This window comes from Aythya ferina (assembly GCF_964211825.1).
Source record: "Aythya ferina genome assembly, chromosome: 31".
Lineage (NCBI taxonomy): Eukaryota > Metazoa > Chordata > Aves > Anseriformes > Anatidae > Aythya > Aythya ferina.
The window spans coordinates 1783633-1807316 of record NC_140328.1 but is presented as its reverse complement, the minus strand read 5'-3'; the positions used below and the strand labels follow the sequence as shown (position 1 = coordinate 1807316).

Genomic DNA, 23684 nt, shown 5'->3' with positions numbered 1-23684 from the left:
CTATCTGATGTTGCTGCTCTGTATTTGGGAGGGAAGCCAGTGAGCAGAGCTTGGAGAGCTATGACTGCCATATGGGGCCATGTGTCCTGCGAGGGAGCTGCTGTTCCCTTTGCCCTGCCACCCAAGAGTTCCCCTACCTACTGGCATTGCCCTGGCAGATGTGTCATGGAAAAGTGCTGCTGTGAGGGTGGCTGAGGCCATGCAGAGGTCCAGGGGGTGGCTATGCCTGGCACTCTGCACCCTACTCACACGCATCCCTTTTGCTGGGTCTTCTGTCTCTCAACACACCATCCCCAGGAGACAGCCCTGAGCAGGGACACTGTGCATGGGGGCATCCAGCTGTGGGGCAGGTGGGGATGGGGTATCAGCATGGCTGGTCCCTACACCCATAGACCATCCCCAGCCTTGCACTATGGGGTTTTAGCCATCCCACACCAATACCTGTAAGGAGCCAAGGTGTCCCCACCGTGCAGCTCCCAGTGCTGACATCTGGGGCCTTGGTGTGCATTGGAGGACTCTGGGATAAGATGGGTTCAAGCAGGAGAGGAGCTGCTCAGCTGGGAGGCATGAGGATGCCGGACTGCATGGAGAGAATAGGGGATGGGAAAATGAGGTCAAAACTCAGCGAGAGCTGTATTGGAGGCAGAGCTGGAGGGGACGTGGGTTTCACGCTCCTTCCTGCAAGCACAGTCCCTCACCTCCCATGCCTTCATCAAAGCACTCGTCCCACATCTTGCTTCAGGCCCATGCATGCATGTTTCACAGCACAAGCCTCCAGGATACTCTTCCTCAAAGGGAATATACAGAGTTGGGTGGATGGAGCTACTCCCTCATTCTCATATAGCCTCCAACCCTCCCTGGTGAGCGAATCGCACTGTGGTGCCAGCTGCAGACTTTCTGAGGTAACCTCTGACCAACATCCTGAGAGTAATGAAGATGTTGAATGGAATTGGATGTAATTTGGATCTCTGGAGTACACTACTAGTGAGCAGCCTTCAGCTAGTGTGGTGCAATTGCCTAAAGTAACTAGGAAAATAAACCTAACATTCACATTTTAAAGAAAATGTACAGCATTGAAGAGTCTTTCAGGGTAGGGTGTTACCTAAGCATTCCATAGGCTTCCAAGCTTAGATGCTATCACACTGGGGGAACCTGGTGTGCTAGCTCTAAGGAACAGCACGGAGCATAGAGTGGAGTGGAGGCACCGCTCCACTGTGGAGACACGGCTAGGCTCTGTGACCAGGTGGGGACTCGATTGTTCTTGTGCACACCGAGACCGATAAGCTGCAATTTTTGCTACCTTGAGACAAGGACCTGTCATGTTTTGAAAAATGCAGTATCCTAGTGTACTTTTCCTCATTGTAATATCATTACAATACCAAAACACACCTCCAACCCAAAAACTACCTGCCTCCAATGTGTGACCACCCCTCACTGAGCATGCACTCTGAGTTTCTCAGAGCCTATTACTTTAAACAGATACGTGATATTTTTTCAGCAATCATAACTAAGATATGCTTGACTAGAGTCACTCAAGCTCCACCTAAAAGATAGAAAATAATATAAATTGGCCTAAGAGAGAGGGGATGTTGGGGAAGATACCGCTGTCAGGGGAGATTCCACCCCGAGGGAATACTGCATCTTGAGGACCTCCTGACTCCTGGGATCAGCTGATGGGCTGAGCTTCTCTTCCACCCTCTCCCCCGTTGGGAGGACTTTGGGTGAGATTTGAACACTTGGTTATACTGTGTGTCTCCATGGAAATTTTGAAATATCTGTAGAGACTTTGTGCCTTTTAACGCGTTAATTTCCAGGCTGCGCACCTGTGTCACCTGTGTCACCTGTGTATTTCATGCATGCTAGCTTGCTTTTGCAGACAGTAACTATGGCTGGCAATCCAAAGAACCTATGTGCCTGTTGCTGTAATAAATCGCACTTGAATGCATTGTTCCTACCCATGATAGAGTGAAATGTGTTCATCTGATTCATGTCAATATGGAACAATCCGAGGGCCACATGATATGATGAAATGTGACCTTCTGTCTTACATACCCTTGTATAACCACAAGTCTAAGAAAAACAGGGTGGTTAATGCATATAGTTCTTGTATCTTGCAAAGGAATGTTCCAGCAATTCATGTCAATAGGGGATAAGAGAACAAAGGGGTTTCAGAATAACTGCTACCTATTATGACTATTGCATGGGACACTATGCAAGTCTCTGATATCTGGACAAAGATTGAGGAGAAGGGGAAAGCTGAAGGATGACTCAAAGACAAAGCTTGCAGGGGATGCTGCACAAGTCTCTGACATCTGTCCAAGTTGGACAAAGGAGAAGGACAAGAAAAAAAGCCAGGGCGAAGGATATGATCCTTCAGCATGAGAGACCCCCAGCGAATCACTGGAGACTGATACGCATGCACCAATAGGAGGGTTTGGATTCCGGGATCTAACTATAATAACCCTGCCTTTTCTAGAAGTACTAATGTAGCAGTGTACATGTAGGAGCCTAGGAGCATAAAAATCAGATGCCTGATGTAACTGGTGTGCGTCTTGGTGGAGCAGAGACTCCTTGCGCACCCACTGCTCTTTGCTTACCTCTATCCATTTAATAAGTTGTAAATTTTGTAATCCTATTTGGGACTTAGTCATTTATTACAATAGTTCTCATTAAACACAACAACTGGAGTAAGAGTGGTTATACATTTTTGGTGATTCCCTGACCATGGTAGTTCAGTGCTTTGAATCCAACCAGGCGCCTAATGGTTAATGCGGTATTGGTGAATCTGTGATTGTGATAGTTCAGTACCATGAATCCGACCAGACCCATAACGGTTAATCGGCTACACCCCTTAACCCGACACCAGACCACCTGGTTCTGTGTAGGCAACTCTCCACGAGCTGCAGCTCCGGCCTGGGGCCTGGTCCTGTGGGGCCTCTCCATGGGTCACAGCCTCCTCCATCAGCCACAGCCACCTGCCCCACTGGGGGCTCCTCCACGGGCTGCAGCGTTGAGATCTGCTCCATGTGGGACCCAAGAGTGCAGGGGGACAGCCTGCTCCACCAGGGGCCTCTGCACAGGCCTCAGGAGAACTCGTGCTGCATACCTGGAGCACCTCCTGCCCTCCTGCTGCACTGACCTTGGTGCCTGCAGGGCTGGTTCTCACTCCTCCCTCTACCAGTTGTTGTGCAGCAGGTTTACTTCCCTTCTTAAATATGCTCTCACATAGGTACAATCAACATCAATTTTTGGCTCATCTTTGGCCTGCAGCAGGTCCCTTTTTCACAGTCTGACACAGGCCCTTTTTGAAATAGGAGGCAGCTTACTACCGAGGACACCTCTGCAGACCCCCGCTACCTGCCCATATAACCCCAATACAGCTGCAGAGTGAAGGCCACAGTTTGCTTTCCCTTGGAAGGGCGTCCGGTACACCTGCAATGAACAGTGCCAGGGGTGCAAACACAGCCCTGCCATTTGCCATGGAGTAATGCAGATGGCTGTGGAAAAAGGGCAAGCTCCTGAGCACCTGCAGTGCATTGATGGTAGCCTCATGTGGGGCAGCAAAGCAGAGGAAGTCTTTGAGAAAGAGATGAAAATTATCCAAATTCTTCTGAAGACTGGTTTTGCCATTGTCCAGAGTAAGGTCAAGGGACCTGCACATGAAATGTGAAACCTGGGTGTAAAATGGCAAGGTGGATGTTGCTATATCCAAGTGGGTGAGGTCAGTGAGGTAACAAGTGCATCCCTACCAGCTAAAAGGAAAGAAACTCAAGGTTTCCTAGGCCTTGTGGGTTTCTGGAGAAGGCATATTGCATGCTGTAGGGAGCTTATGAGCCCTCCCTAAGAAGTAACCTGAAAGAAGAGCACTTTGATGTGGGAAGAGGTGAAAGTGGGTGTTCAAAAGGCTGCAGTGGGAGCCCTTGGGCCTATGTGTACAGGCCCAGCTGTGACAGTGGTGCTTCACACTGCAGGTGGGGAAAAAGGCCTGGCCAGGAGCCTTCAGCAGGAAAGAGCAGGAGAAAGCTGAGGTTGTCCTCTGCCTTCTGGAGCCAGGCTGTTGAGGATCAGAAGCCCATGATGCTCCAAGTGCCAAAAGCGAGCCAGGGAGTCATGCCCAAAGGAAAATGGTGGGCCATGGGCCCAGAAACAAAGCATTCCTTGGGTCTAGCACATCCCAGGTCACTCAACAACCTCTGGAAAGATTGAGCCATATCATGGAGTGTTAAAGGCTGGAATGAGGCTATTGGGTGCAGAGGCACGGGAGCACTTGGCTGGATATTGTTCAGAAGCCCTTTGTCTGATTAAGAGCAGAGCATTTTGAGGAAGGGAATTGAGAGAGCAGTGTGGGGGAGCTCAGGTGCCTTCAGGAAAAAGCCTTTGCCTTTCCTGGTTGTTGTGTGGTCACATGAGGGTCAAAGTGTGGGTGCCGATGGCTCCCACAGTGCTGTGCTGGCAGCAGTATGGCCCCAGCTGAGACTCCCTGAGAGTTCTTCATAAGACGATTCACCAACAGAATGAAGGAGAAATCTGCCCACAGCCTTGGCAGCTGCCCCAGAGCTCTGAAGTCACTTAGGCCTCGGTGCAGGATTCCCCTGACGCTGTCATGTTTTGTAGAGACGTTGAAGAAAAGCAGAGTGATGTAATCAGAAGAAGACAAAGCTGAGTGGACAAGGGGTAGGAGGGCTTTGCAGGGGGGATGCTGCCGTTGAAATACTTATTAAAACTGTGGTGTCAGAGAGGGTGTGTTCAGAAGAGGGTAAAACAATGAGCAGTGTTGGGATAAAGAGCAGAAGGGCTTTGCAAGGAGGATGCCGTTGCTAAGACAGAAGTAAAATCAGTGCGTGCTTTGGTGTGTGAGAGGATAAAAATAAGAGTGGGGTCTCTCAAACTGAAGCAGATACAGAAGGGTCTGAGGTAGGGCCCCGCTAATTAGAGCCTCTGCCTGTGGGCCAGGCTCAGGTGGCCACAAAAAGCCCACAGCACAGCTCCCAGCTGCACTGCAAGCCTCTGTCCCACCGTCCCCATCTCACAGCAAAGCAGACACCTGAAACAGACGGTACTCCCCAAAAGCGGCACCCCAAAAGATGCTGCAGCACGCGCCATGGGCAAGGCTGTCTCCTTCTGGCCCTGCCGTCCTGCTGCTGATGCTCTGTGAGTTGGGGCATTGCTGGGTGTGGGGCCTGAGGGCTGGAGGTCTGCCGCTTGGGGCAGGACAGACCAATGATGGGCAGAGGGGAGGATGGGGACAGCATGTGTGGGGCAGGTGTGCAGCTCTGTATAGCAGCACTGTTTTGGGGAAGGCTAGATGGCAATTGTTTCCTCCAGGTATAATGTAGGTCTGAGCAAGGGGCAAACTTCTCCAGCACCATAAATTGTCTGGAGGTTTGCTCTGAGGCTCTAGGAGTGCTGAATTCTTTACGGAGCTATGGGATTAACCTGGAACAAGAAATCCACACAAAATGGGATTGGGATTGTTTGAGGCATTGTTTGAGGGGATATTGAAGAGGTACAGCATGAGAATATGCAAGTGTGATGGTGGCTGCTTAGAAGTGAGGATGTGGGCAGGGGCATCAGGATGAGCCGGGACACTGCTCCTCTCAGCAAATCCCTCTCTGCCCCTTGGTACAGGTGGCAGCATGAGCTCCCAGGACATCTGCAGCTCCCCAGGTACTCATGAGTCCTTCCCTCCCAGACCCAGGGCACTTGGAAGCCCAACCACTGTGAGCTCTGCCCTATGGCAGCCCTTCACTGCTGTCTCCTGCAGGGGATCTCCCAGCTCCTGCTCTCCAAATGAACTCAACTTCTGCTCAGCCAGGTACCACAGTTGTGCTCCAGTGTATTCTCCCTGTGGTGTCACCTGTAAGACAAATCATCATCTGCAAGGATGGGAAGGAGGTGTACAGTCTGAAAGCCCATCAAGGGCAGCTGAGCTACTCTGTGGTCCTGAACATCACGTCAAGAAGATATGCAGGAAGATACACATGTGGGTACCAGGAGTGGAATGAGATGAAACAGAGGAGGAGCTCTGCCCTCAGTGCTGGCCAAATCCTGGATGTCCCTGGTGAGACACGTCCCCGGGCTGGAGGGGTGAGAAGGGACGGAGGCACTTGCCACCACATGGCTGTGCTGAGGCTGGAGCTATGTGCTGCAGCAGGCTCTGGGATGGTTCCCCCATGGGAGTGTTCCCTCTCCTCAGAGGCAGACATGAGAGAAAACTACTCTCAAGGAGCCCCCATGTCCCTGCAGCAGCACCTCTGCTGCAGAGATGGGGCTGTGCAGGGCCCATTCACAGAGAGCAAGGGCTGGGGATGTGGATGAATGCTGGGTTGAGCCAGGGATGCTCCAAGGTCTGCCCTGTGCATTGATGATTGTATGTCAGGGCACGTGGGATGATTGTCACGAGCTGGGCTGTTACCTATATGTGAGGAAGGAGACTAAATTTATGTCTCTAAAATGGGGCTGGAGTCATAGTGTGTAGAGATGGAGGTGTTGGAGTGCTTAGGGATCCAGGGACCTCTACCTGCAATAGCAAACCAACAAAGAGTTTCTTGGATTGGCTTGAGGGAGGACACCACGTAGATGCTGCTTGGACACAGCGGTGGGAAAGTGTAGCTTAGCAAGGACCAACAGTAGGGGCATGGTCAGAGGGGTTCATGAGGTGTTTACCCCTCTAAGCAAACTGCATGGTGCCCCAAAGTGCAAGTGCTTCCCTGACTACCCAGAACATCCACAGCTCCCCATATGAGGACGAGCAGGCAGATGTGCCAGCTGCACGGGCACATCCTGCTCCCTGCCTCTCCCCATCACACCCTGCTGCCCTCACACAGTCTCTCCCCCAGCTCTCCATGCCCGGCTCCCCACAGGTACGGTGCTGACAGTGGCGGCCGTCGGCATCATCCTCCTGGCTGCAGGCAGCTGGTTTGCCATCAGGAAAGGTGAGGGAGTGGGGTGAAGGCAGGGGGAAGGCTGAGGCTGTGGGTGTCCTGCTGCGGGGCCGGTGCAGAGGGAAAAGTGGTGGTGGGAACCTGGGGGTGTGCAGCTGGGGAAGACGGTGCCTGGGAGTGATGGCTGTGGGCAGCCCAGCTGGGGAGGCTGCTGAGGGAGCTGGGGAGCTTCAGCCTTCTTTCCCCAGCCCCGAGATGGGAGCCAGGGCTGGGCAGCACCTTGGCCTGTGCACCTCAACCCCTGTTCTTCTTGCAGGTGCCTGCAGAGGGAGATGCCCAAGGTGAGCACCAAGGGCTGCTGGCTGTGGGTTTTTTTGGAGGGTGTTGGGGGCATGGCGGGCCCTGGGGTGTTGCATGGCCAGGGGCAGATTTGTCCTTCTGTGTGACTGCATTCCCTGTGCTGCAGGCATGGGAGAAGTGGCTTGCTGTGGGGTGGACTTCAGCTGAATCCTGGAAGGATTATAGCATCATCCATGGGAATGGCCCAAATGGCCCTGTGCTTCTTTGTGGCAGTGGTGCTGCAGACCTTCAGGACATTTTTTCTCTCCTGTCTCTATGCCTCTATGTGGTGCTGGTAGTGTTCAAGACTCTTCTGCTGACCCCAGCCATTTCTGTAAGTGCCAGTCCCTTCTTCACCCTTCTCCTCTAGGCACTGTGTGAAGTGCTGATGCCTTTGCCATAGCAAGCCGTAACCATGGGGGCAACTGTGGTGAGGGGTGGGAAAGCCCTGCCTGCTGCGTGTGGCTGGACACTAACTCAGGTTCTCCCTCCAGATGCCAACGTGGATGAGATGGGCAGAGTGAAGGTGAGTTCAGCCCCAGCCCAGCCTTGCAGGCTGAGCGTGCACGTGATGGTTGCGAGAGGGCAGGCTGTTGGAGAGCAAATGCAAGCCAAAAGTGCATCTGAATGCAGGAGGCTGGAAGCTTCACATGGCTGTGCTCTGTCTGAATCCCCCTCCTTCCATGCTCCCAGCATTTCCCCATGGTGGGCACCACCAGAGCAAGGCCACTCCTTGTTCTCCCTTGTGTTTTGCAGCTCTCTCAATCCAACTGCTCTCAACACCCTCTGCATTCCAAAAGCTGAGCAAGGGAGAGGCGATTCAGCTGGTTCTCTGAGAGAGGCAGAGAGCACTGGGGAAAGCCTGGCCGACCTGCCAGCTCTCAATAAAGCCACCCCAAACAGGAAGGAGCTGGTGTAGTTCTTCTCGGTAAGGTCTGTCTGCAAGGCTCTTCACATCCCTTCAGATCGACACCGCCAGTCCTTTTTGTATCAGTGTCTGTCTGTCTGCTCCATCACATTTCTGATATGGGTGCATGAGACAGAGGTGCCGTCAGGAACACAAAGTCAGAGATGTGTCTTTGTCATCAAAGCAAAACCACATCTGCAGTGCACTCACCGATTGGTCCACACATGTGAGGACATCCCTGCAGTGATATCTGTCCATGTAGGTCAAAAATGGGCATCTCCGTGGGTGGGTAGAATAACATTCCCATGAAATTATAATGCAATTTAGGTTTACACGACATCCACTGAGCACAGCAAGATGTTTTATTTTATTCAGAAAAAATCAATACAGTCACAGTAAAATTTGGTATAGCTCATATATTTTGGAAGTATTAATGTCTTGTAGATGGAGGTATGAGTCCTATATCGTCTTGGCTAGACACTCACAGCCCTTCCCTGTGACAAAAAACAAACAAAGAAGACCAAAGTGCGCCCCCAGCCCCACGTTATGGCTGTACAAGCCCTCTTGAACAGAGCAAAGGTAGCCGTGGTCAAGGCTCCTGTGCCCTTGCCCTGTGGCAGCGCTATCTGATCTGGGTGCGGGTCACCGTGGCATATGTCGTGGTGTTTCTCATTTGCTGCACGGGAGGAGGCTTTAGGGGGAAAAGAAACCCTGTTACTTCAGCTGCTGACTGTGAGCCCTGCACAATGAGCAGGCACGAGGCTGCACGGGTGCAGAAAGGAGCTGTGCACAGCTGTGCCATGACTCACCCTGTCCCGTCGATTGTGGGCGATGGTGGAGTCTGTGGGAGCAAAAAATACACACCATGAGCCCTTGCTGCCTGTTGGTGGAGGGCTGAAACTCACACTGACCTTGGGCAGCAGCTGCCTGTGGTCAGCTCTCAAAGCCCGGCCACATTTCCTCTCCCATCACCCTGATCTGGGATGAAAATTATGCAGCAGCGATGGAGCAGAGATGCTCAGGTTTTGGTGTATTTCCAGCTTTCTGTGGCATCTCCTCTCTTTGCACAGCCAGTACACCTTGCGAGCTGCTCTGTGCAGGCGTGGAAAACCAAGGTCATGCTGCAACATGAGCGAGGTGCAAGTAGGGTGGGGATATATCTATAGCCTGTCACCCAACCACAACATCCTCCCTTGCCTGCTGCCTGTGGTTTCAGAGCAAGCTCTAAAATGTTTTCCCCACCAGGGCAAGGAGCCACATCTTTCATTGCTACGCGGTGCTTTTTGCTTCTCTGAGCAGAAATTCCTCTGACAGGAAACTGAAGAAAGGACAAAAGCAGTGGCTAGAGTGGGGGAAATGCTGCCTGGGGCCGGAGCTGGTGTGGAAGGACCCCCCAAGCAAATGGGCTTTGTCCCTGGGAGCACTGGGATGCTGCCATGTCCCTTCTGCAGGCAGCAGCCACGATCAGCATGCAAGGAAGAAGCAGGACATGAGGTGCTGGACAGAAACCTGCCCTTGATGAACGGGCAGGGATTTTGTATGTCCCAGTGGGAAATGAAGTGGTGGGATTGCATGGGGAATGTATAAGCAGGGGTGACCATGGTCAGAGGGGCATGTGGCTTCCCCCAAGGGAGGAGGTAGTACTCACACTGGATGTCACCATAGTTGGTGTCTTCCATCTGTGGTCTGTCAACGTGCTGCTGCCTGGAGAGGAATGGAATCATTCTGGAGTGTGCATTTGTGGACAAGAGGCACTGTGAGAGACTCTTTTGGGCGGTGCTTTCCTACATGAGGTATTGAGCTGAAATCCACGCCTTGACAAACCCTGTCCTCCGTGCTCCAGCACAAGGAATGCAGCCTCACACACAGAGAACGCTGCCCCTGGCCAAGGAGCACCCCAGGGCCCCACCATGCCCCCAACTCCCTCCTGCAAACCCCACAGCCAGGAGTCCTTGGTGCTCACCTTGGACATCTCCCTCTGCAGGCACCTGCAAGAAGAACAGGGGCTGAGGTGCACAGGCCAAGGTGCTGCCCAGCCCTGGCTCCCATCTCGGAGCTGGGGGATGAAGGCTGAAGCTCCCCAGCTCCCTCAGCAGCCTCCCCAGCTGGTCTGCCCACAGCCATCACCCCCAGGCACCGTCTGCCCCAGCTGTGCACCCCCAGGTTTCCCCCACTGCCCTTCCCACTGCCCCAGCCCCGCAGCAGGGCCCCCACGGCCTCAGCCTTTCCCCCCACTTTCCCCCACTCCCTCACCTTTCCTGATGGCAAACCAGCTGCCTGCAGCCACAAGGAGGATGAGGATGAGAGCCACCACTGGAAGCACCATGGCTGTGGGGAGGGTGTGCGGGATTTGGGCATGTGGAGCTGGGTGAGAGAGGGTGTGAGTGCAGCGGGGTGTGATGGTGAGAGGCAGGGAGCAGGACGTGCCCATGTAACCAGCACACCCTCATGCTTGTCCTCACCTGTGGAGCTCTGGATATCAGTGGTGGTCTCACCAGCACCTGCACCTTGAGGCAAAAGGGGTTTTTCTTAGTGGGGCCAAGACCTGACACACCGCCACACGCGAGTCCTTTTTCTTCCTGTTTGTTCTTTCTGAGCAGGCACCTTTCTGTGTCTCAAACCAGCACCACTGTGCTCTCCCTTCTGGAACCATCCCACACTGTTGCTGATGTACAGGCTATAGCCTGTCTCATGACAATCACACCACTTCCCCTGCCATAGGCTCAGCAATGTACAGGGCAGATCTTGGAACATGCCGGGCTCAACCCAGGGTCCATCAACATCCCCAGCTCTTGCTCTCTCTGCATGGGCACTGCACAGCCCCATGCCTCAACCGAGGTGCTACTGCAGGGGTGGGGACAGCCCTTGAGAGCAGCTTTCTCTCTGTAAGGGCTGCCTCTGAGGAGAGGGAACACTCCCGAGGTGGAACCACCCCAGAGCCATGCCCTGCCTCCTGCAGCACACAGCACCAGCCTCAGCAGTTTTCCGAAACCTTCTACCCTCACCACCCTGGGGCCATGTCTCACCTGCCACAGACAAGGTCCGGGGAGCACTGAGAGCAGAGTTCCTCACCCAGTTTTCCTTGTTCTTTTGCTGGTACCCACACGTGTACGTCCCAGCACTTCTGGAGGTGATGGTCAGGACCAGAGAGTAGTTGACGCTCCCATGCTGGGCTTTCAGGCTGAACTCCTCCACTCCATTCTTGCAGAAGACAACTCGTGTAGCAGGAAACTGCTCATCAAGGGTACATTGAAGCAGCACTATTTCCCCCTCCTGGGCACTGGAAGCATTGAGGTACAGGACTGGAGCCTGGTTGTTACCTGGAGAGAAGGCAGAGGGATTCCCCAGGCAAGTGTTAGTGACTGCTGCGTGGCAAAACCAACTGCATGCCAAGGCTGGAAGAGTCTGCTCTCCTGGGGCTTCACAGGGGGAACCGTGAGGGAATAACCCCCTTTCTCTTCCCATCTCTTTCCCCAGGACACGGTCATTTTCGTGACCCACCTCTATGCACCTGAAATCCTGGAGAGCTGCAGATGTCCTGGGTGGTTACGCCTGCACCTGCATCATGGGGCAGAGAGAGCTTTGCTTAGAGAGGTCATGGCCTCCTGCTTTCCCCCAAACAACTCTGCCCCACAGTGCTGCACACCTGCCCCGCACACACTGTCCCCATGCTCCCCTGTGCCCACTCCAGGTCTGTCCTGCCCCCAGCAGCAGCCCTCCAGCCCTCAGGCACCACACCCTGCAATGCCCCAACTTACAGAGTGCTAGCAGCAGGACGGCAGGGCCAGAAGGAGACAGCCTTGCCCATGGTGCCTGCCCCAGCATCTTTTGGGGTGCTGCTTTTGGGGAGCAGCGTCTGCTTCAGGTGTCTGCTTTGCTGTGAGCTGGGGACAGTGGGTCAGAGGCTTGCAGTGCAGCTGGGAGCTGTGCTGTGGGCTTGCTGTGGCCGCCTGAGCCTGGCCAACAGCCAGAGACTCTCATCAATGAGTAACCTGTCTCAGCCCGTGCTACATCCGCTGCTTTTGTTGAGCCCCCACTGTTATTTCTGTCCTCTCACACACCGCAACTCTTGCTGTTTTTATCTGTATCTCAGGGGTAGTATTCTTCCTACATGGCCTCCTGCCCCTTTTCCCCTTGCCAGATTTGTCTCGTAGTGTTGCAGCACTCCATTAAGCTAGGAAGCATGTACAGCTTCTCCCAAATACATTTCTGTCCCTTCCACTACTGCATCCCCTGCCCATGCTCAGCGCCTGTACTCTTGTTGCTTGTGCAGTGCTGTGCAGCCTGAGCCCCTCTGCCAGCCAGTTGTACTATTATCATCATTATTGTTATTATTATTGTTATTATTATTGTTGTAATGAATGGCTCAGTCTTCAAAATAGGACTATAATCAAAGTTTACGATTTATTAAAGGAATAGAGGTAAGCAAACAGCGCTGGGTGCGCCGGGACTCTCTGCTCCACCAAGACACACACCAGTTACTTAAGGCAGCTGATTTTTATGCTTCTAGGCTAATACATATTCATTACTACTTCTGAAGAAATGGGGTTATTATAATTAGTTTCTGTAATCCAAACCCTCCTACTGGAGCATGCGTATCAGTCTCCGGTGGTTCCTCTGGGGGTCTGTCATGCTGAAGGCTCCTAGTCTTTCTCCCTCTTGTACTTCTCCTTTGTCCATCTTGGCCGGATGTCAGAGACTTGTGCAGCGTCCCCTGCAAGCTTTGTCTTTGAGTCGTTCTTCAGCTTTCCCCTTCTCCTTAATCTCTTGGCCACATATCAGAGACTTGCATAGAGTCCCATGCAATAGTCATAATAGGTAGCAGTTATTCTGAACACCCCCCCCCCTCCCCCGAGATATTAGAGACTTCAAGAAAAAGCATACAAATACATTTCCCTTCAAGCTCTCTATTGACACGAATTGCTGGACCATTCCTTTGCAAGATAAGAGAACTGTATACATTAACCACTCTGTTTTTCTTAGACTTGTGGTTACACAAGGGTATGTAAGACAGAAGGTCACATTCATGATAACATGAGGCCCTAGCATTGTTCCATATTGACACGAATCAGATGAACATCTCTACGGGGGCACTGCCCCACTGCTACAAGCCCTGCTACAACCCCATCCCCCTGCGGATATAGCTTGAAGCTCTCAAAAAGAGCCCTGCTAATTGCTGTCCCAGAACACTCTGGACCCTGTGAGATAAACCTTTCCCAAGTACTCCTCTCAGGCCTGGTGTCTTATAACACCAGCCATTACCAAATAACCCAAAGCTGGGCCTGTAGCACCAGTCACGGAGCCAAGCATTTATGGACCAGATCCTTCTATTCCATACAATGTCACCACCCCAGAATGGATGGAGGGAAGAGAACGAGACTTGTGCTTCAGACTCTTTCACCAACCGTCCCAAGGCCTTGAAAGCTTTCTTCATTCCCCTCAGACTACAAGAAACAGCTTCCTCCACAGCTGTCTGCAATATCATCAGTAGATAGTAGTATGTGAAGCAGAGCAGGCTGATGAGTGTCCTGGTGATGTCTCTGATCCAGGCTCTGATAGACCACAGGGAATGAAGGGAATGCTCCGTGTCCTTGTTATAAATGGCTCAGGATTCAAATTAGGATTAAATAAAAAAATAGGATTTATTGAAAGAATATAAAGGAATAGAGGTAAGCAAACAGCGCTGGGTGCACCGGAAGGCTCCGCTCCACCAGGACGCACACCAGTTACATCAAGCAGCTGATTTTTATGCTCCTATACTAATACATATTCATAACTACTTCTAAAAAAATAGATTATTATAATTAGCTTCCGGGGTCCAGTCCCTCCTACTGGAGCATGCGCATCAGTCTCCTCTGGGGGTCTCTAGGGGTCTTTCATGCTGAAGGCTCGTAGTCTTCCTCTCCCCTTTGTACTCACTTGGCACCATACCAAGTTTATAGAACATTTTTTTTATAGAACAAGTTTATAGAACATCTGCAGTTCTTGTCTCCCAGCCATCCTTCAGCTTCTTTTTCCTTCCTCTTAATCTCTTGGCCCCCTGGCCAGATACCAAATATCCGCATAGTATCCCATAACAGTCACTAGTTATTATCAGTTGTTCTGAAACTCCCAGACATCAAACACAAACAGCTTTCTTATTGACGCTTCACGAGTAATTAAAACATTCTTCCCCAGCCATTCACAGGGACAGTCACATCTATAGCAGTGTTAAGTTAATCTCGAAGAAGACAGGAAAAAAAAGACTGTAACTGTTAGAAATAGAAGTCCGGAATAACAAAAGCAATCAGGTTCATAAATTTAAGGAGTATTTTCTGAAGACTTGATAACTTGACTAGAATGAGGGGGAGACTGGGACACACTGCATCTGTGGTTCAAGAATTAAATTGCCAGTGCAGGGCCCAGAAGAAGACAGGATTCAAACAGAATTGTTCTTTATGGACACGAATTGTTAAAACATTCTTCACATCCTCATGGCCAGTCCTCAGTCAGTTTGGGTGCTCTCCTTTCAGTGCTCCTTGGACCCTGTCTGTGCCAGGTGAGACACGACCCTTCATGAGGGCTGTGGGGTCAGTGGGATGTGGACAGTGCAGAAGCTGGAGCTGTGTGCTTCATCATACAGGGCATGGCTCGGGTGTGATTCCCCCTTGGGAGTGTTCCCCCTACTCCAAAGGAGACCCTGGATGGAGAAGTGCCTCAAGGGTTCCCCTGTAGCTGCAGTAGCACCTCTGCTGAGATATGGGGCTCTGCAGTGCCCATGTAAAAAACAAAGGTTGGGGATATCAGTAGGCCCTGGACTGTGCCACTACTGTTCCAAGCTCTCCCTCAAACTTTTACTAACCTCTGTCTGGGAATTTACATGAGCTCAGTTGTTAATGCTCACCATGTATTCAAGGAAGCAAGACACGAGCTCAGGGTCTGCTCAATATCTGGGGTTGTCCCAGCAAAAAGCTCCATAAACTCACAGCATGTTCATGTCTCCCACAGGCAGCAGCCCCTCACACAAGGCCCAGCTCCCTTCCAGAGGTGAGACATTGCTCACCAGCCTTTCCCAGCACAGCCATCCTCCAAGGCTTACCTTGGCCTCACTGTGTTCCTCCTCTCTCCCAGGGTCAGCCATGGCCCTGGAGGTCTGGATCCTGCACTCTGCCCTCAGCCTGCTCCTGCTGCTGTCTGCTCCCATCATCATCCATCATGGAGCCATGGTGTCAGTGTTGCCAGGCAGCCTGGAGATGTCCCTGTCCCCATGGTGCTCTGATGTCCCACTGGGCTCCATGCTGTCCCCAGTTTACTCCCTCATGCTCAGAACATGACCCCCAGACATTTGTCAGACTCCCGCTGCTGTTGGGTTCAAGGCAGCTGTGGCAGCATGCCCAAGGGATGTGCTGCCACCGCTCTGCTTCCCTTGGCTCAGTGCCTTCCTTCGAGGAAGGGAATTGAGAGAGCAGCGTGGGGGAGCTCAGGTGCCTTCAGGACGAAGCCTCTGCCTTTCCTGGTTGTTGTGTGGTCTCATGAGGTTCGAAGTGTGGGTGCAGATGGCTCCCACAGTGCTGTGCTGGCAGCACTATGGCCCCAGCTGAGACTCCCTGAGAGTTCTTCATAAGCTGATTCACCAACAGGATGAAGGAGAAATCTGCCCACAGCCTTGGCAGCTGCCCCAGAGCTCTGAAGTCACTTTGGCCTTGGTGCAGGATTCCGCTGATGCCATCATTTGTCTAGACATTGAAGAGAAACAGAGTGATGTGGTCAGAAGAGGGCAAATCCGAGTGGGCACAAGGGGCAGGAGCTCTTTACAGGGACACTAGTGTATGCTGCAGTGTGTGAGAGGAGAGAAAAAACAGTGGGGGCTCAACCAAAGCAGCGGATGTAGCAGGTTCTTAGGCAAGGCCCCCACTGATGAGAGCCTCTGGCTGTGGGCCAGGCTCAGGTGGCCACAGAAAGCTAACAGCACAGCCCCCAGCTGAACCGCAAGCATCTGCCCCACCGTCCCCAGCTCAGAGCAAAGGAGAAACCTGAAGCAGACGCTGCTCCGCAAAAGCAGCACCCCAAAAGATGCTGGGGCAGGCATCATGGGCAAGGCTGTCTCCTTCTGGCCCTGCCGTCCTGCTGCTGGCACTCTGTGAGTTGGGGCATTGCTGGATGTGGGGGCTGACGACTGGAGGTCTGCTGCTGGGAGCAGGACAGGCCAGTGGTGGGCAGAGGGGAGGATGGGGACAGCGTGTGTGCGGCAGTGATGCAGCAGTGTGGGGCAGAGTTACTCTGGGGAAAGCAGGATGGGGATGGCTTCCTCCAAGTATAATGCATATCCGAGCAAAGGGCACACGCTTCCCCAGCACCATAAATTGTCTGGCGTGTTGTTCTGAGACTCTAGGACTGCTGCGTTTTTTAAGGAGATATGGGATTTACCTGGAACAAGACATCCACCCAAAATGGGATTGGAATTCACATTGTTTGAGGGCATATTGAAGAGATACAGCATGAGAACACTCAGATGTAATGATGCCTGCTTAGCAGTGTGGGTTTGGTCAGGGGGGATATGGGAGCAGGGAAATCAGGATGAGCCTGGACACTGCTCCTCTCAGCAAATCCCTCTCTGCCCCTTGGTACAGGTGGCAGCATGAGCTCCCAGGACATCTGCAGCTCCCCAGGTACTCGTGAGTCCTTCCCTCCCAGACCCAGGGCACTTGGAAGCCTAACCACTGTGAGCTCTGCCCTATGGCAGCCCTTCACTGCTGTCTCCTGCAGGGGATCTCCTGGCTCCTTCTCTCCAAATGAACTCAACTTCTGCTCAGCCAGGTACCACAGTTGTGCTCCAGTGTATACTCCCTGTGGTGTCACATGTAAGACGAATCATCTTCTGCAAGGGTGGGAAGGAGGCGTACAGCCAGAAAGCCCAGCAAAGGCAGCTGAGCTACTCCGTGGTCCTGAACATCACGTCAAGAAGTGCAGGAAGATATACGTGTGGGTATGAGGCGTTGAATGAGAAGAAACATGTGAGTTCTGCCCTCAGTGCTGGCCGCATCCTGGATGTCCCTGGTGAGACAAGTCCCCGGGCTGGAGGGGTGAGAAGGGACGGAGGCACTTGCCACCACATGGCTGTGCTGAGGCTGGAGCTATGTGCTGCAGCAGGCTCTAGGGTGGTTCCCTCATGGGAGTGTTCCCTCTCCTCAGAGGCAGCCATGAGAGAAAACTGCTCTCAAGGAGTCCCCCTGTCCCTGCAGCACCAACTCTGCTGCAGACATGGGGCTGTGCAGGGCCCATTCACAGAGAGCAAGGGCTGGGGATGTGGGTGAATGGTGGATGAGCCAGGGATGCACCAAGGTCTGCTCTGTGCATTGATGAGCCTATGGCAGGGCAACTGGGATGAGTGTCATGAGCTGGGCAAGGACACAGCAGTGAGGACATGGCAAGGACCCAGCAGCAGGGACATGGGCACAAGCGTGTGGGTGCCCCAGCTCTCACTCCCTCTAAACAAAACCCTCTGTGCCCCAAGGTGCAGCTGCTGGCGTGACCACCCAGGACATCGGCAGCTCACCAGGTGAGGCTGAGTGTGGGGATGGGTGACTGAAGAGAGGTGTGTGTGGGGTGGTGATGGCAAGGGAGAGGGAATTTGTTCTCTGGGCGAGAGATCCTGGAAAGGAATCACTTCCCTGCATGGAACACAAAGCATTTTGTGCCCAGTTCTGGGATTCCCTGTACAAGTGTGGCATAGAACTCCTGGAGAGAGTCCAGAGGAGGGCTGCAAAGATGATCAGAGGTCTGGAGCCAAGAGAACAGAGCGTGTATAGCCTGGAAAAGAGGAGACCGAGGGGAGACCTCATCCATGTCTATAAATATCTGAGGGGAGCCTTTTTAGAGGATGGAGCTGGTCTCTTTTTGGTTGTGCCCAGGGAAAGGGCGAGAGACAATGGGCTCAAACTGGAGCACAGAAAGTTCCAAATATGAGGGACATTTCTTTACTGGGAGGGTGACAGAGCACTGGAACAGGCTGCCCAGAGACGCTGTGGAGTCTCCTGTGGAGATATTCCAAATCCACCTGGATGCCATTCTGTGCAGTCTGTCCTAGCTGATTCTGCTCAGCAGAAGGCTGGACTCCATGACTTTCAGAGGTCCCTTCCAACCTTGGCCATTCTGTGATTGTGGGATCCTCTAGCCCCCAGAATCACACACAGATGAGAGTGGTGGTGCCATATTTAATCGGCAGGTACACCTTGGCCAAGATATACTTAACCACTCACGAGGGAATTTAGACAGCAGATCCATGGGGGCCCAAGTTGGCACAACAGCCGCGGGCACATTTATGCCTTCCGTGGGGATGGTGCTGGCTGTCGATGGGGGGATGTGGCCATGGGGCTGAGGCTCATTCTGGGAAGGATCTGTGTGCACTGTAGACAGTAAGCCTGTCCTTTTGTCCTGCCAGGCAATGTGGTGAGTTCCCCAGCAAGTCCATCACCCCCAGGTGAATGATTCCCTCCTACACCCCCAGAAACCCAAGCATGGGGAGTGGGCGTGCTGTGCTGCCTTCCCCAGGACATGGGGACAAGCAGGAGCTTTACCAGGCAGGAGCTGTTCCAGCTGCACTGGCATGTCCTGCTCCCTGCCTCTCACCATCACACCCTGCTGCTCTCACACCCTCTCTCTCCCACAGCTCCACATGCCTGGATCCCGCACGCCCTCCCCATATCCATGGTGCTGGCAATGGCGCCCATTGGCCTCGTCCTCCTGGCTGCAGGCAGCTGGTTTGCAATCAGGAAAGGTGAGGGAGTGGGGGGAGGTGGGGAGAAAGGCTGAGGCTGTGGGGGTCCTGCTGCAGGGCTGGTGCAGTGGGAAATGTGGTGGGGGAACCTGGGGGTGCACAGCTGGGGCAGACGGTGCCTGGGGGTGATGGCTGTGGGCAGCCCAGCTGGGGAGGCTGCTGAGGGAGCTGGGGAGCTTCAGCCTTCATCCCCCAGCTCCGAGATGGGAGCCAGGGCTGGGCAGCACCTTGGCCTGTGCACCTCAACCCCTGTTCTTCTTGCAGGTGCCTGCAGAGGGAGATGTCCAAGGTGAGCACCAAGGGCTGCTGGCTGTGGGGTTTGCAGGAGGGAGTTGGGGGCATGGTGGGGCTCTCGGGTGCTCCTTGGCCAGGGGCAGCGTTCTCTGTGTGTGTGTGGCTGCATTCCCTTTTCTGGAGGCAGGGAGAACGGGGCTTGCTATTTGCTGCATTCCAGTTCACCACATGATGTAGGAAAGCCCGACCTAAGTGCATTTCTCATGTGGCAACCTCACCAAAAACGCACACCCTAGAGCCATTCCATTCCTCTCCAGGCAGCAGCATGTTGACAGCCCACAGATGGAAACCACAGACCATGGCGAAGTCACATGTGAGTACTACTTCCTCCGTTGGCGGAAGCCATGCACCCGTCTCAGGTGGAATCCCACCACTTCATTTCCCACTGGGACATACAAAATCCCTGCCCATTCATTAAGGCCAGGTTTCTCTCCAGCACCTCATGTCCTCCTTCTTCCTTGCATGCAGAGTGTGGCTGCTGGCTGCAGAAGGGATATGGCAGCATCCCAGTGCTCCCAGGGACAAAGCCCATTTGCTTGGGGGGTCCTTCCACACCAGCTCCGGCCTCAGGCTGCATTTCCACTGCTTCAGCCTCTGCTTTTGTCCTTTCTTCAGTTTCTCTTCAGTGTCATTTCTGCTTCAAGAACTACACAAAGCACATCACAGCAACGAAAGATGTGGCTCTGTTTCCTTGTACTGGTGGGGAAAACATTTTAGATCTTGCTCTGAAACCACAGGCAGCAGCCAAGGGAGGATGTTGTGGTTGGGTGACAGGCTATAGATATATACCTACCTGACGTGCACTTAGCTTGAGTTGCATCTTGGCCTTGTTTACCCACGCCTGCACAGAGCAGTTTGCAAGGTGTGCAGGCTGTGCAAAGAGAGGAGTTGCCACAGAAAGCTGGAAAGACACCAAAACCTCAGCATCTCTGCTCCACTGCTGCTTAATGCATGTCCCAGAGCAGGGTGATGGGAGGGGAAATGTGGTCAGTCGTTGAGTGTTAACCCCAGGCAGCTTATGCCCAAAGCTCGTGGGGGTTACCCCCCTCCAATCAGCAAGGGCTCATGGTGTGTTTTTTCCCCACAGACTCCACCATCGCCCATGTTCGACGGGACAGGGTGAGTCATGGCACAGCTGTGCACAGCTCCTTTCTGCACTCCTGCAGCCTGGTGCACGCTCATTGTGCAGGGCTCACAGCAGCTGAAGTAACAGGGTTTCTTTTCCCCCTAAAGCCTCCTCCTGTGCAGGACATGAGAAACACCACGATATATGCTTCGGTGATACGAACTCAGACCCGATAGCGCTGTCACACTGCAAGGGCACATGGCTGCCTTTATTCTTTTGTAGGAGGCACTTGCAGCCATATCATGGGGCTGGGGGGTGCACTTTGGGGTTCTCTGGGGTTTTCTGTCACAGGAAATGCTGTGTGTGTCTAGCCAAGAGGTTGAAGGACTCATATCTCTGTTTGCAATAAATTAATACCTCTAAAATATATCAGGTGTACCAAGCAATATTGTGAGTGCATCAATGGTTGTTCCTCATGTGAAACCATCTCCCTGTGCTCACTGGAAATTATGTATTCCTAAACTGTGTGATAAAGTCACAGGGCTGGTCTTCCATGCATGCACACTGATGCACATTTGGATCTATAGGGACTGGTATCACTGCAGGGATGTGCTTGCATGTGTCTGCCAATTGACGTGTGCACTGCAGATGTGGTTTTGTTTAGAAGAAAAATAAACATCTCTGGACATCCATAAATCCACGGGTCACGATGGGATGCTCAAGATGCTCATGCCAGGAGCTGAAGGAGTTGATGGAAGTCATTGCTAGGCCATTATCCATTATCTGTGGTAAGTAATGGGCATCAGGAAAGTTGCCTGAGGACTGGAGCAAAGCAAATGTTACTCCAGTCTTCCAAAGGGGAAAGAAGGATGACCCAGGTAACTATAGATCAGTCAGCCTCACCTCCATTCCTGCAAAGCTGATAGAACAACTTAACCTTGGCGTTGTCTCCACGCATATCAAGGATTAAAGTGTCATTGGGGGCAGTCAACATGGCTTCAGCAAGGGGAAGTCATGCTTGATCGAACTGAGAGCCTTTTATGAGGATATAGGTGGGGGGATAGATGATATTAAAGCAGTGGATGTGGTCTATCTTGATTTCAGTAAAGCCTTTGACACCGTCTCCCACACACAGCATCCTTGCAGCTAACCTGAAGTGTGTGAAGGGTGATCTGGTAGTGAGGTGGACTGTGATCTGTCTGAATGGAAGAAGCCAGAGGGTTGTGGTCAATGGGGTGGAGGTGAGTTGGAGGCCTGTATCTGGTGGAGTCCCTCAAGGGTCGGTACTGGGACTAGTACTTGTCAATATATACTTCAGTGACTTGGATGAGGGAATGGAGTGCACTGTCAGCAAGTTTGCTGATGACACTAAACTGGGAGGAGTGGCTGACACGCTGTTTACGCTGTGCACAGCTGTGCTGCCATCCATTGAGACTTAGACAGGATGGAGAATTGGGTGGGGAGAAACGTAATGAAATCACAGAATCACAGAATCGTCTAGGTTGGAAGAGACCTTCAAGATCACCTAGTCCAACCTCTGACCTAACACTAACAAGTCCTTCACTAAACCATATTTCTAAGCTCAACATCTAAATGTCTTTTAAAGACCTCCAGGGATGGGGAGTGAACCACTTCCCTGGGCAGCCCATTTCAATGCCTAACAACCCTTTGGTAAAGAACTCTTTCCTAACATCCAAGTTAGGAAAAGCCTCCTTTACTCCAAGCTGAACAAACCCAGCTTCCTCAGCCGCTCCTCATAAAACTTGTTCTCCAGGCCCCTCACCAGTTTCGATGCTGTTCTCTAGACTCTCTCGAGCACCTCCATGTCCTTCTGGCAGTGAGGGGCCCAAAACTGAACACAGTACTCGATGTGCAGCTTCGCCAGAGCCAAGTACGGGGGGACAATCACTTCTCTAGCCCTGCTGGCCACACTGCTTCTTATACAAGCCAGGAGGCCGTTGGCCTTCTTGGCCACCTGAGCACACTGCTGGCTCATATTCAGCTGACTATCAAGCAATACTCCCAGGTCCTTTTCTGCCTGGCAGCTTTCCAACCACTCATCTCCCAGCCTGTGGCTCTGCTTGGGGTTATTGCATCCCAGGTGCAGGACCCGGCACTTGGCCTTGTTGAACTTCATGCAGTTGACCTCAGCCCATCAGTCCAGCCTATCCAGATCCTCCTGCAGATCCTTCCTACCCTCAAGCAGATAGCTTGGTGTCATCCGCAAACCTACTGAGGATGCACACGATCCCCTCATCCAGATCATCGATAAAGATACTAAAGAGAACTGGGCCTAATACTGAGCCCTGTGGGACACCATTAGTAACTAGCCTCCAACTGGATTTGACTCCATTCACCACAACTCTTTGGTCCCGGCTATCCAGCCAGTTTCTATCCCAACGAAGCGTGCGCCAGTCCAAGCCATGAGCAGCCAGTTTCTTGAGGAGAATGTTGTGGGAAACGGTGTCAAAAGCCTTACTGAAGTCAAGGTAGAGCACATCCACAGCCTTTCCCTCATCCACCAAGCGGTCATAGAAAGAGATCAGGTTCATCAAGCAGGCCCTGCCTTTCGTAGACCCATGCTGACTGGGCCTGATCGCCTGGTTGCACTGTAAGTGCTGTAAATTCTTGTAGATGGGCATCACATTTGCTAGACGCCACTCAACTGGGACCTACTCTGATAGCCAGGACTGCTGATAAATGATGGTAAGCGGCCTGGCCAGCTCCTCCGACATTTCTCTCGGTACCCTTGGGTAGATCCCATCTGGCTCCATGGACTTGCGTACATCCAAGTGCTGTAGCAGGTGGCCAACCATTTCCTCGTGGATTATGAGAGCCACGTTGTGCTCCCCATCCCCTTCCACCAGCTCATGGTACTGGGTATCCAGAGAACAACTACTCTTGCCACTGAAGTCTGAGTTAAAGAAGGTATTAAGCACCTCTTCCTTTTCCTCTTCTCTTGTGCCTAAGTTTTTCCCCTAAGGATGGAGAGTTTCTCCCTAGGGATGGAGATTCTCCTTAGTCCTCATTTTTAGGCTGATGTATTTATAAAATTATTTTTTGTTATCTTTAATGGCAGAAGCCAGATTGAGCTCCAGATGAGCTTTGGCCTTTCTAATTTTGTTCCTGCAGAACCTCGCAACATCCTTTTAGTCCTCCTGAGTGCCCTGCCCTCTTTTCCTTCCAAGATTAATACATAACTTATAATTAATGATATATAATTTATTATAAAATAAATAATATGATATGATATATGATATATGATATATGATATATGATATATGATATATGATATATGATATGATATGATAGTATAAGATATGATATAATATAATATAATTAATGCAATATAATTAATTATAGAATATTGTAATATTTAATATATAATTGTAATATATTTTATGTTATACTATATATTAATATAATATAATATATAGA

The 23684-nt window shown here is 52.1% G+C and overlaps 2 protein-coding genes across 12 annotated transcripts in view; one reads left to right on the top strand and one right to left on the bottom strand.

Moving 5' to 3' along the window:
* Window positions 1–8474: 8474 nt before the first annotated feature.
* LOC311425480 (uncharacterized protein) lies at window positions 8475–12148 on the bottom strand. Of its 10 annotated transcripts, none has more exons than XM_084501395.1 (9): window positions 11889–12085; window positions 11632–11688; window positions 11157–11450; window positions 10593–10637; window positions 10384–10494; window positions 10094–10118; window positions 9779–9834; window positions 8940–8971; window positions 8475–8821 (listed from the first exon to the last, which is right to left on the bottom strand). In XM_084501395.1, the coding sequence occupies exons 1-9, from the start codon at window positions 11953–11955 to the stop codon at window positions 8753–8755; spliced, it is 756 nt and encodes a 251-aa protein (XP_084357521.1). In that variant the 5' UTR covers window positions 11956–12085; the 3' UTR covers window positions 8475–8752. The 10 variants fall into 10 exon arrangements, 9 of the variants coding, with proteins under 9 accessions (XP_084357521.1, XP_084357522.1, XP_084357519.1 ...); XM_084501396.1 differs by having other exon boundaries at window positions 10384–10458; XR_014686346.1 differs by lacking the exon at window positions 10094–10118 and having other exon boundaries at window positions 9779–9855; window positions 10376–10494.
* A 4010-nt stretch (window positions 12149–16158) lies between these two features.
* LOC311425489 (uncharacterized protein) overlaps window positions 16159–23684 on the top strand; it is a 34634-nt gene continuing 27108 nt past the window's right edge. The window contains exons 1-9 of one of the 2 annotated variants that reach the window (XM_084501427.1): window positions 16159–16249; window positions 16740–16778; window positions 16876–17166; window positions 18551–18589; window positions 18779–18886; window positions 19151–19175; window positions 19438–19493; window positions 20268–20299; window positions 20414–20673. In XM_084501427.1, coding sequence (XP_084357553.1) covers window positions 16183–16249; window positions 16740–16778; window positions 16876–17166; window positions 18551–18589; window positions 18779–18886; window positions 19151–19175; window positions 19438–19493; window positions 20268–20299; window positions 20414–20482 — 726 coding nt within the window. In that variant the 5' untranslated portion in view covers window positions 16159–16182 and the 3' untranslated portion in view covers window positions 20483–20673. Of the gene's footprint in view, window positions 16250–16739; window positions 16779–16875; window positions 17167–18550; window positions 18590–18778; window positions 18887–19150; window positions 19176–19437; window positions 19494–20267; window positions 20300–20413; window positions 20674–23684 lie in introns of those variants that run through there. The other variant, XM_084501426.1, reaches the window with a different exon arrangement.

Coding starts and splice junctions, on each gene's coding strand:
- LOC311425480 (XM_084501393.1), bottom strand. CDS start 11,955: ATGCTGGGGCAGGCACCATGGGCAAGGCTGTCTCCTTCTGGCCCTGCC. Junction 11,451..11,631: donor AGGATTTCAGGTGCATAGAG/GTGGGTCACGAA, acceptor CCTTCTCTCCAG/GTAACAACCAGGCTCCAGTC. Junction 9,835..10,093: donor TGCAGAGGGAGATGTCCAAG/GTGAGCACCAAG, acceptor ATTCCTCTCCAG/GCAGCAGCACGTTGACAGAC.